Source organism: Phaethon lepturus, unplaced genomic scaffold, assembly GCF_000687285.1.
Source record: "Phaethon lepturus isolate BGI_N335 unplaced genomic scaffold, ASM68728v1 scaffold18632, whole genome shotgun sequence".
NCBI classification, from domain to species: Eukaryota; Metazoa; Chordata; class Aves; order Phaethontiformes; family Phaethontidae; genus Phaethon; species Phaethon lepturus.
The window spans coordinates 20,744-33,569 of record NW_010524306.1 but is presented as its reverse complement, the minus strand read 5'-3'; the positions used below and the strand labels follow the sequence as shown (position 1 = coordinate 33,569).

At 38.3% G+C, this 12,826-nt stretch overlaps 1 protein-coding gene across 1 annotated transcript in view; it reads right to left on the bottom strand.

The window, feature by feature from the left end:
• POLR3B (polymerase (RNA) III (DNA directed) polypeptide B) overlaps window positions 1–12,826 on the bottom strand; it is an 82,489-nt gene that overhangs the window by 66,592 nt on the left and 3,071 nt on the right. Inside the window, exons 3-9 of the mRNA XM_010282415.1 lie at window positions 11,947–12,003; window positions 11,795–11,859; window positions 11,232–11,307; window positions 7,890–7,990; window positions 4,143–4,234; window positions 2,821–2,938; window positions 1,725–1,833 (exon numbers count right to left, since the gene is read on the bottom strand). Coding sequence (XP_010280717.1) covers window positions 1,725–1,833; window positions 2,821–2,938; window positions 4,143–4,234; window positions 7,890–7,990; window positions 11,232–11,307; window positions 11,795–11,859; window positions 11,947–12,003 — 618 coding nt within the window. The remainder of the gene's footprint in view (window positions 1–1,724; window positions 1,834–2,820; window positions 2,939–4,142; window positions 4,235–7,889; window positions 7,991–11,231; window positions 11,308–11,794; window positions 11,860–11,946; window positions 12,004–12,826) is intronic.

The window sequence follows — 12,826 nt, the reverse complement described above, 5'->3', positions numbered from 1 at the left end:
TCGCAGTCTTGAGGGATATGGGGCAGGTGAAGACTAAATCTAGGACCCTGAGTTTTAGGAAAGCAAAATTCCAGCTCTTCAAGGAATTAGTCAATAGGACCCCCTGGGAAACTGCCCTCAGGGACAAGGGAGCAGAACAGAGCTGGCAGATCTTTAAAGATCCTTTCCACAGAGCACAAGAGCTTTCGATCCCCAGGTGTAAGAAATCAGGAAAGGAAGGCAAGAGACCAGCATGGCTGAGTGGAGACCTGCTGGTCAATCTGAAAGGCAAGAAGGAAATGCACAGACAGTGGAAGCAGGGACAGGCAGCCCATGAAGAGTACAGGGATGCTGTCTGGCTGTGTAGGGATGGGGTCAGGAAATCCAAGGTGCAGTGAGAGCTGAACTTGGCAAGGGATGCAAAGAATAATAAGAAGGGCCTCTACAGGTACATCAGCCAGAAAAGGAAGGTCAAAGAAAGCGTACCCCCCTTGACGAGCAAGACTTGCAAATTGGTAACAACGGACAAGAAGAGGGCTGAGGTACTCCACGACTTCTTTGCCTCAGTCTTCACTGGGCAGACTCTCTTCCCACACCTCTCAAGTGGATGGACTGCAAGGTGGGGACTGGAGGAGCAAAGTCCCTCCCACTGTAAGAGAAGATCAGGTTCGAGACCACCTGAGGAAACTGAACATGCCCAAGTCTATGGGACCTGACAAGATGCATCCCAGAGTCCTGAGTGAATTGGCTGATGTAGTTGCCAAGCCACGCTCCATGATATTTGAAAAGTCCTGGCAGTCAGGTGAAGTCCTTGGAGACTGGAAAAAGGGAAGCATTGCACCCATTTTTTAAAAGGGTAGAAAGGAGGACCCTGGGAACTACTGACCTGTCAGCCTCACCTCTGTGCCTGGGAAGATCATGGAGCAGATCCTCCTAGAAGCTATGCTAAGGCACATGGAGGACAGGGAGGCAATTTGAGACAGCCAGCATGGCTTCACCAAGGGCAAGCCCTGCCTGATCAGTCTTGTGGCCTTCTATGATGGTGTGCCTACATCAGTGGACAAGGGAAGAGCTACTGATGTCATCTATCTGGACTTCTGTAAGGTCTTTAACAGAGTCCCCCACAACATCCTTCTCTCTGCATTGGAGAGAGATGGATTTGATGGGTGGACTGTTTGGTGGATGAGGAATTGGTCGGATGGTCTCATCCAGAGGGTAGTGGTCAATGGCTCAATGTCCAGCTGGAGATCGGTGACAAGTGGTGTCCCTCAGGGGTCTGTATTGGGACCAGTACTCTTTAATATATTCACCAGTGACATAGACAGTGGGATCAAGTGCACCCTCAACAAGTTTGCAGATGACACCAAGCTGAGTGGTGCAAGTTGATCTGCCTGAGGGACAGGATGCCATCCAGAGGAACCCGGACAAGCTCGAGGAATGGGCCCATGTGAACCTCATGAGGTTCAACAAGGCCAAGTGCAGGGTCCTGCACCTGGGTCAGGGCAACCCCCAGTATCAATCCAGGCTGAGGGACTAAGGGATTGAGAGCAGCCCTGCTGAGGGGCTTAGACTAGGTCTAAGAATTGCAAGACTCCCCTAAAAGCTATTGGTTTTGTTTCTGGTTATGACTTGAAGTCATGTATAACAAGCACATGGCTATGTCACATCCCCGGACCTGAAATGATGGGTGTTGAGCTTCTCAGCAGTCCACAAATTTTTCTTCCCCAAACCAGCAGTTGTATTACCTTAAATATGATAGCAATGGGAATATCTTCTGAGAGAGTGTTATGCCTCAGGTAAAATCTTCCTTGTTTCACAATCATATTCGTTCTGCTCTTCTTCTCATGAGTGGAACTGAAATTAAAAAAATATATTCTGTCCAACAGAAAGTTTGCACTGACAGTCCTAGAATCTTCGGTATAAGACTTATCAAGCTTGAGCCATCTTTCAGCTGAATTAATCCCACCTTCTCCTCTTTTAAAAATTACATTAAAACAGCCAGACATTACCCTGTAACTCCAAGGTAATAGGGTATTATCACCTGTGAGGCTGAAGGTCTATATCCAACTTACATAGAAGCCTGTATTTTTCAAAATCATATTTGCATGCTTTTATAATCAACTTGGATGTAACCAGCAAGGTCAAACTGTGCACAGGTATTGTGGCAACAACAGTAACGAGATAACAGTACTTTCTGTTGTATGTTTAACCTCATCTAGGCTTACTGTGGAACAGAAAGGAGAGATGTGAGACCTCTGGAGAAGAAAAAACAGCCCCCACACTGAACAGTGACAAGCACTGTATTATACCAGCACACAGCTTAAGAACAAAACCAAAAGGCAAACAAAATATAAGTAAAACTCAGTTGGGAGGGAAAGGCCAAATTTAGACTACCTTGTGATTTTCAATAATTTCTGTAGTATAACAATATTTGTTTCCTTCTCAACTGCCTTTAAAAGCTTTTACACCCATTTGATTTAGAGAGTCAGACAAAAGGTTACATCCAATTTCCACTGCAGTAACTTCATGTTACTGGCTGCAAAATGAGACCAAACACCATTAGTTAGGAAGTGCACTTTGTTATGTTAAAAATTAGAACTTGTTTTTCCTTCAGGATTCATCCCAGACTAGCATTTGAGCAACTCCCACTGATTTTTGGGGGAATACTGTACTAACTGATTTTGGGACAAAATGACAGTAGCAAGAGAGGCACTGAATGTCTACAGCTTTTTCCTGTTAAACTATACTAGAAAGAAAACTACACAACTATTTCAACTACAACAATGAACTTTTAAAGCTTTGGTTTTATCTCCTTTATGTAATTGCAGGCATTTATCATACCTGGTAACAGAAGCGCCAACTGTGCCTTTTCTATCAGCTTCCACAATGATTCTGTTTTTGGATAACTGCTCTTGAATAAGAATGACTTTCTCTACACCTTTAACAATGAAATAACCACCTATTCAATAGAAAAGAAAGATTTTGCATGTCAGTACCCTTGCGCCTTACTTGCCTCGTTCAATATGCCTTTGAATAAAAATTACTAGAAAATAAACAGTAAGTACACAAAGGACAAAGGAGAAGTGTAAACTCCCTCAAAAGAGTAAAGAACAAACTCTGTGTGGAACCTATGATAACTAGGAAACCGTTCCACTAGACTAAATAGAACTTTTGCTAGGCTCACATATAGTATTTGGTATCTAAGATTTTATTTGGGAAGTACTTCAACAGAAAGAACTCACAGGCAGAGCAAAAACTGTAAAGCTGTAAAAAAACCCCTAAACCTGTAAGGTAATCATACTTACTAAAAGATGCTACAGAATCGTTAGATCTACAAATTAGGTAAAAATATTGCCTGCCAGAAAAGTATATCATACAAACATCAAAAACAAACTGGCCATTTCAGATGTTTGGTATCAAATAAACAGAGTAAGTCTTCTGTAACTACCGACTTGCTCTCTCCAGCACTCCAGGAAGAAATTTACTTTGTATTACTTTTAAAAATGTATGTTAATGCTGTTGTTGTATCTAAGAAAAATATAAGGAATCTGTACATGATCCATGTTAGATTCCTCTCCCAAATTGTAGCTATCTATTAACGGTCCTCCAGCACAGCGCATGACATCACTGTATCTTGCCATCACAACAAAGCACAGCGTATGTGCAGTACATACTTCAAAGTAGCAGATAAAAAGCAATGAAGTTGCTTGTTATAACCCTTCACCTCTTCCCTACATTTCAAATATTATCATATAATACTTTATTCTTGTTTTACAGAACACAGCAAATGAGAGTTCCTGCTATGGAGGACACCATTATACCCCACTCTCTCTTGATCCACTTCATTTCCATGAACCAACTCCATCTCTATTCCCATATAACACATCACTGTACAATACTATATACACTTCTCAATTTTTTCAAAATTTTGGCGTATCATTTTTGTGGTTGAAAACCCTGTCTGCAAATACAAACATTCCATGCTGTCAACCATTTCTTATTATTTCCAAAAGCCCGTGAATTTCTGTTGGTTACAGGCATATGCTTGAGATGTTCCCATGACTTCACAGTGACAGGAAACATAACAATAGGGTATTTATTTGCTGAAAAAGGTTTAAAACTAAAAGTGCAGATGGGAAAAAAGAATGTGAGTGCAAACGTACCTGGATCTAAAGGACATTCATTAAGTTTGGCAAATTCTGCTGGAGTTTTCCCAGTAAGAACACAATTGGAGCTACGCAGCATTATAGGCATTCTGCAAGAAAACCAGTTAAATTTTTACTTTAGATTCAGATAGAAAAATACGAATAGTCAAATTCAGAACAAAAAATATGCTAAACAAACTGGAGAGAGCATGTTTAAGGTAATTGGAACACATGCAAGCTATAAACAACAGGTTTTTCCTTTAATCCCACCTTATTTCACTGAACATGTAGTTTGAAAAGGGAGTCTTGAAATTACACATCTACTGGCAGAATCTGCAGGCTTCCTATTTAATTTTTATGCAGCTACTACTACTGGCACCCATGGCAAGCATAGTCACCAAGGCCAATGATTACTACTGCAAATACTCCTGGTCCCCAAAAACAGTTCAGTCTGCACTGAAGAACATGCCCTTGCAGATCTTACCATTTTTAATTAGAACATGCTAGATCACATTGGATTTCCCACACTGCCATCACACCTTCTGGCTGCAGACAGATCGTGCCCCCAAAATATAACCTAGGCATGAAGTTTTCCCAGTAATAGCTCTGATTTCCCTGGTGTCTTAGCACAGAAGTCTGCAGCGAGCATTTTGTGAAGCAACACAAAGTGGTGGAAAAGTAGTCCAAGAAATTAAAAACAAATTCTGTGCTTAGAGAAGAATAAAAAAAGAGAAACTAAACATGCACAAATGGGATATAAGGCAAAACTTCTTCACCATGAGGATAGTAAAGCAGTGGAACAAGCTGCACAGAGAGGTTGGGCAGTCTCCACCCATGGAGGTCTTCAAGACCTGACAGGATAAAGCACTGAGCAACCCATCCCAATCACAGAGCTGACCCCATTTTGAGCAGGAGGTTGGACTAGAGACCTCCTGAGGTCTCCCTCAGGACCTCCTCTTCCAACCTGAATTATTCTATGATCCTGTGATGAAGTCAAGGAATGTTCAAAGTTTCTTTGATTTGGTGTGCTTACATTGCAGTCTTAGGAGGAATTTGGCTTATTCAACAACTAACTAGCAGTGACTTTGCATTTATTAAAGAGTATTTTTATAGTCAGCTTCCTAACATACCTTTCCACTCTCAGATTTTTCATTAAAACTTCTGAAAGACAGCATATTTTACTTCCAATGAAAAAGATGCATTTTGCATCTTTTTGCATGTCTTCTACAAAAAAGTGGACTGCTGATCCAACTTGAAGAATTTCACTCCCCAGTGGACATCTGTTTTAAGACCTATGTTCCAGGTAAGTTTTTAAGATAAAGCTGAAATATTGACTCACTTCATCATACTTGCTAAGACATATTTTGACAAAATTTATCCATGAGTTATGGATACTATGGATACTACTATGCAACCATTTGCAACCTCAGAGATATTTAATCCAAAATTACTCCAACAAAAATTAAGATTAGGCAGCTCTTGCTAACGAAGTTTTATTTCTTTTATTCAAATTTTATAAATTATTTTAATTTCCTGGCCATTTTTATATCCTTATATCTTAAAAGAAAGCTGATGAACTCAAAATTCTGTATTTTTGAAGAGGATAAAAAGCTATCTTGTCACCACAGTGCTCTATAAACATAACATACTTGCTTCAGTCATTTCACTAAGAAAGTGTTTCCTAGAGATCAGAAGCTTCATATAACAATCATAATCTTGATACGCGATAAGCCTAATGCACTGGATATTTTTATCAGAAACAGCAACTAGTTGCTATAAGGAAACTCAAAATGGGGTACGTAAATGCCACCCCTGAAAACTCCAGTGAAATAGATGTCACCAAGTATCTATCCTTTACTTCACTTGTGAACAATAAAATATTTTGCAGCTAACATAAGACACTATAGTAAATCATTTTCCTTTTGAGGACAGAATGTAATTTTTAAAATATCTCAAGTTATCAGGAAGAATGGGAAGAAAATTTTTTTAAAAAGGGAAAATAAAGTTATTGAATTTCTGTGTGTATAGATGCACAAAATGGGTACCCTAATTTGGAATGCTATTAAGCACTCAAAAGAAATTTTCCTGTTTAAAGACACAAAGATATTGCCCTGGGATTTTTTTTTGTTTCTAAATCACATAGGTTATCAGCAACTCTGCCAAACAACAGATATAAGAAAGGAAAAAACATACAGCTTTCCTGTCCCAGTCTGAACCGCATGTCTAACAAGAGCATCGTATATACTCACCTGGCAAAAGGAAACCAGCGTAATACTAGGGATAGATGAGGAAAATTATTTCCCGTGGAAACAGTAACTGGATAGTAACAGTTTTTAACAGCAAAAAGACTTCTTGCATGCATGTTCTTAAAACCAGTTGGATGACATAACTTTACTTTTTAATGGAGAATATTTTTTTTTTGTCATAACCTCATTTTATAGGAGAAAGAGAAGAATTTACAGGAAGAGGTCTTAATCTATAATGCAACATACTACTGCTGTGCAGTGATTTAGTCTTTTTGAGTATATTATGCATACTTTATAGGTCTTCTTCACCCCATTTTTTTTTTAAGAGAGAGATGTAGTCAAATGTCTACACTAGTTTTTCTTGTGCTTCTTTTAGTTATAACTTATCCTTTAAAGTACTGTTTTGTGTATACAAATTGATAGCATATTTTGGTGAAAATGCACATTTACTTGAACTTTTTTCTTGGCCTATAGCATACACCATGAAATAAGTCAGAGGACTCAAATTTAAATGGTCTTTTAAAAACTTTCCTTCTCTTAAGAAATGACTTTGAACAATAAACTGTTACTACAACTATAGAAGCTTGGTTTTGTAAATGCATTGCTGTGTATCGTGCTGTTGACAGAGTTAAAGTATTTTTTTTTATATGAAAGCTTAAAATTTCACTACGAGAAGTGTAGTTCCTTAAGTATCTATCTTCTCTTTCCTGCCAGTATTCCACCTTTAGTAAGATGCATAGACACACAGTAAGCATTGACCTTTAAAGCCAGCAGGGTTCGTCTTTAAGAAACCTTGTCTACAGAAAACATCTCTATTGCCTTTAAACGGAATTTAGCTTTCAATAAATACTAGAACTGTGAGGTATTTTGCCTTTTTGGCATGGCTAAGAGCTTGTTTTTGTCCCTAATGCACACTATTTTTTGCTTTAAGAAATTAGACGTTCTTCACAATACTAATAACCTCAAGTCATTTGACAGCCTTTAGAAGAACAAAACCAGTAAAAAACCCTCAACATTTCTCCACAAAGTTCAGCCTCGGCTCTAAGTCAAACCAGTTTTAAAGAAGAGCTTAACCTCATACAGAAGAACTAATGCTTGCTTTATTGATTTTACCATCTACCTTCCACAGATGTATGAACATATTATGTATGAAAGACTGAGTAATTCGGCTACAAAGCAAACATTATTATTTTCATTTTGCAATTAATGCAAATTAATACTCCAGTATTCTTTCACATATTTCCCTCTCTGGTTTTGTAACAATACAAACATAGACAACATCCATCCTTATATCCATCCTACTTTGGAAGGAGAGAGATTTCCAGAAGCTTTTACTAAACAAAATCTTATAACAGAACCTAACAATCACATCCTGTACAGCTGTTCATCAAGATTTGCCTGCTCCCTGTTTCTTTTAACAAGGAAGCAAGGTTAGCCTACATTCATTTTGCAGTAAAACTCTTCCCAACACAGCAGCAAATGGAAACTAATACCAGAAGTTCGACATATGGTATCTTACCTGCCAATGGGTAATGCATTGCGTATGATCCTCTGGCTACCTCGTGTATATTCAATGTCTACTGTAATCGGGGCAGAATAAGTCATGTCTCTCAGGCGGCACTAAAAGGAGAACAGTCATGTGGTTAGATGTTGGCTTACACGCTGCAGAGTCTCTTGAAACATCCCATGTTTGCCCTGCCTCCTGTAAGTCCTCACAAAGAAATCAAGCGAAGTGAAGCTTGACAAAGCTCTTCATGCTACCTGGACTATGTTTGTCAGAGTCTCCTGTTTAAAATGAAACAAAACAAAAAAATCCCGAAATACAGTTATTGTGATGTTTCAAAAGAAGCCAGTGGATTTGTGTATCTTCAGAGGACAGCATTGCAGAGCATAACTTCTAAACTGTTTAATTAAACAAACAGGCCTAATCAGCAGAGCTTACACAAAGACCATACTATGCCACAGGCTCTGAGAGCAGCGCTCAGCTCAGGGATATTTCTACATGAAGACTCTGAACAGCTGAAGAGTTGTGCTGTCATATGAAGCTTGATAGAAGTGAAACACATGAGAGTAAGAGAGACACCTTATTAACAGAATGAGCACATCTCACTGTATGGTACCATTTCTCAAGATGACTTACAGAAGGCTCACTACAGTTACCGCTTCCTGTAAAGATTCTCAGAATTTGTCTGCAAATTCCTCACATAGCAAGAGAAGCAAGATATACATATCTAGGACATTATACAGCTCAAGGCTCAATCATTTCTAATCCAATCTTTCCGGTCTGCTCTTCCCAGCCTCAGTCTATGACTCTGTTGGTAGCCCTTAAGGTATTGCGTATCTTCATGCAAGACAAGGTTTACTGCATTTGCTGAATATTCACAGCAGGTCATTTGTGACCTCACTGAGCATTCTATACCTTTGAGCTCCAGGATTACAGGTTTATCAGTATTCAGATTTGTACATTTATGGTCTTTCAGTGTATTGATTATGCATTAATAAAAAGCAATTAAGATTTTGCTGTGCACTGAAGATGCAACTGTATGGAAAAATCTGCCTCAAGAATTTTTGCAAACTGGATGCTCCTTCTCTCCACCTTAAAAAGTAAACCACTTCTCTAATAATAAAATACTGATGTGCACCAGCAGATTGCAAGCTGTGACTTGTAGGAAACTAGGTCCCATTGTGCTCCCAGCACCACTTCATCAAATTTAAAAGTAACTGAGAGTATTTCCATTTTCTAATTACTTTAAATTCATCTGTATGAATAGTTCATGAAACCCCCATAAGAACTGCGTGAGAAGCAGAGTTAGACAGCTTCATTAGCACTACTTGAGGGGAAAAAAAGGCTTTGGGATTCTTCGTGTGTGCTTTGTCCACACAAGACACAGATATAAAGTAAGAATTACACAGTGTAATATTCCATCACTTGCATTTTTGTATCACCTTCCTTGAGGTAACTTCTCCTTACACTGGACACCTAGAGGTAAAAGGCAGGAATGACTTGATCTTCAAGGAAACCAAGAACATAAAAACTCCCAAATTAGCTTGAAAATAGGTAAAATACTCAGACCCTTATGAAAATCTGATCATTTTAGGTGTCTTTGGGAAGGAATTTTATAAGCCTTTAACAGAGAACTGTAATGACATACTCATAAGAATCCAAGCTTTTTGTTTTGTTTTTCTTTTAAATTGCACCCCTGGTTTGACCTGATCTGCATCCTATTTAAGAAAATAACTACAGCCTTCAAATGTCTATAACACATTGGAAAAAAAAGAGAAATGATGCACTAGCATTAAGCATCAATGAAGATATATCTGAGATGCAAGAATAGGTTATTCTAAATTCAAGGTCAATATGCTTGTGAAGCATTTATCTTGCCCTCTTCTGCATGTACAGTCACTCCAGTTATAAAGTAAGCAAGCATTTTAACACCTGGATTCTTGGATATGAGTTGTTGGTCACAACCAATTTTTTGCATGAAATTTCATTCATACATAAAAAATCTTTCCCATTGCATTTTGTGCATGTTCAATTGTACTGATCTAACGTTAGATACATATTTGTGAGGTGCATGAGCTGTCCTGAATTGCATCTAGTTACACTGTTGATGGCTGAGTTATCTGCCTTACTTAAAATCTTTCCATCAAACTAAATGAGGTTTGACTCGGGTCACTGGAGACAGAAGCGTGGCTGTGGCTATGCACCAGAGGCAGCCACTAGATGTTTTGTTGTTTGTTTGTTTTTGTTTTTTACAGAATTTCTCCAAAGCATAGAATGTATTTCATATAGAGTCTGAAATGTGTCACATACACTACATGAAAAAAAAAATAATCCAACTTCAAGTATCAAGTGTATATAGCAAGTAAAAAAGCATCCGATATGTGAACTGATTTATTAGGTTGACAACAGGCTGTATCTAAGCAAATGAGTGCAAGTTCCAAGCTCAGTTCCTGTTCCAAGGACAAAAAGAGGCTGTCAGTTCTTCTGTTGCAGTGACATAAGTCTCAAAGCACAGCAGCAGGAGAGGAATACTTTGTTCCTGAGCAACCTCTGAAGGGAACTGAATGGCTTTTAGATACCTGGAAGGAACCCTAAAAGGTCAAAACCTTAGCTTAACTTATAGCTTGCTTACATGTACAGAAACTATCTTATATGCTACCAAAAGATTCTCTGATTTCTGTCACAGCAGCATTTTTCTCCAACATGCATCTTTATTCCAGAAGTACACAACCCATTTCTTAACCTATATGCTACAGCCATGCAAAGAAGTTGAATATACTCCCAAAAAGGCTAACATTCTTCCGCAGTTTCTTATAATTTTATCAATTTCCATCTGTTTCTGCTCAAAGTTTCCATGTTTGCACTCTGACTTAGACTTAAGAACGATGAGCAAAAAATCAGAGATATGTTCCAAAGATGACTGGGAGGTAAAGGGAGACTGAAGTGACCTATGGTGCAGACAGTAGCAGGGCTAATATTAAAAAGAAGTTGATAAAAACATCAAAGAGCACTACATTGTAGTGTGAGGACTTCAGCTCTGTCATAAGGAGACACACAAGATTAAGCAGGAGAAGTGCTTGTCACAACTTCATGGAAACCCGTTCAAATGCAGCTACCATGAAACACTGAATACAGCTATCCGCACAAGCCAGGAAAAAATAAAAAATTAAAAAACAAAATTAAAAAAAATTTATTACACGATGTTTAAATCTCTAAGGCTTCTTTCTACAGTGATGGTGGCATGCACTATATCACCTAATGTAGCATGCACGTACTCAGAATAAAGTTATACGCCACTACTATCCAAGACATTCCCAAGATCAAGCAAACAAACAAGACAGATGCAAACATTAATACCTCATGAGGTGATACAGGTCGTGTCACATTGAAGCTTTCTTCCACATCTGGAGTTCCCACATAGATATTGAGGTACCTGTAATACAAACAGTTCCAAAATAAGCAATGAGCCAAATATTTGTCAGGCAACCTGAAGGAAGCAGAATTCTACATAGACTGAAACATGAAGTTACTGTGATGAACACAGGTTGATTAATAATGGGTAATGATTCTTCCCAAAGTAACTCATTGTATTTGAGCTGTGTTCTAGTTAGTTAAAATTTAAACTGCACATGCAATAAACCCCTTTGCAAATAGACAAAAAGAAACTCCCATCTGTCATCCAAGATTACTAAATTACAGAAAAATGATGACATAAGGTATTGTTAACAGCTACCAAGTCCGATTCACATGATTATTCTTTCAATCTTCCCATCTTTCAATGCTCCAAATAAGAGATAAGTTATGGAGAATACTCTCCTGATTTATACCTCCACAGGTGCCTATAAACATTTTATAGCAAATAACAAACCCATAAGCTACTACGCATAGTATTACTGATATGAAAATCGTTTCATGCTTACTTCAAGTACCACATTGGGTCAGCATCACTTGTAACTTTTTCATTGGCCTTCATGATTTTCTTTATCTGGAGAGCAAGAAAAATAAAATTAAATAGAATCATGCACCTTCTCTGAGTACTAAGAGCCACTCTCTTCCCACCAAGAAAGCATACCTCTACATTGATGAAATAGTTGAATGAGTCTATGTGCTGCTTCACAAGTCCTTTCACCTGGAAAATATATGCATGTCGCAACTAAAATTAGCTTCAATAATATTTATGGTACAAGACAGAAATTAAGATACAAGCATTTATAAATGCATTTGGATCAGTGCTAAATTCCTTCAGCTGACAAAATTCTGAGAAGTGTCTGGACAATTGGTTTGGTTCTACACTGTACATTTCCAGGTTTACACCAGAGCCGTCATCAATCTTTGAGTCAGAAAAATGATTCAGTAACAGTACAAAGTAAGCACCCAATAGACCTTGAAATTCATATAAACAAACAAGAGCCACTGCAAGTCAAAACATTTTATCAGTTTGCCATTATTTTGAAATAATTTTAACCATTTAGAGCATAATTAACCATGTGTGCTGCTTGAGAAAGAAGTTGTCTGCACCCTAACAAGAGCAGCTGGCATAAAGAAGAATGAAAGGGAGGGCCAATGACACAGGGGAGACAGAACAGAAGTGGAGTGTGACAGACAGAAGTCAATAAGCAAGGAAAGAGTTGCAGGAGGGCAGGACATTCATAAGAAATCTGAGTTTGATTTGTAGGCAGGAAGAAAGATAACATGCCCAGGGGTAATATCACACAGAATAAACAGTACCCCGTTCCCCCAGGTAATGAGTTGGTACAGTACATTTCAAGGATTTAAGTTGAAGGTGTTTAGAGCAATCAGAAGAAGGGGGATTATACTAAGTAAAATGATCTGGGATTAAAAAAAAAAGAAAGATTTTGGCTTTAAGGAATACTAAGAGAAGAACTCATTTTGTTAATGGATTGGAGTTTGCAGAAATAAAGGGTGTAACTATCCTAACTACAGTGCAAGAT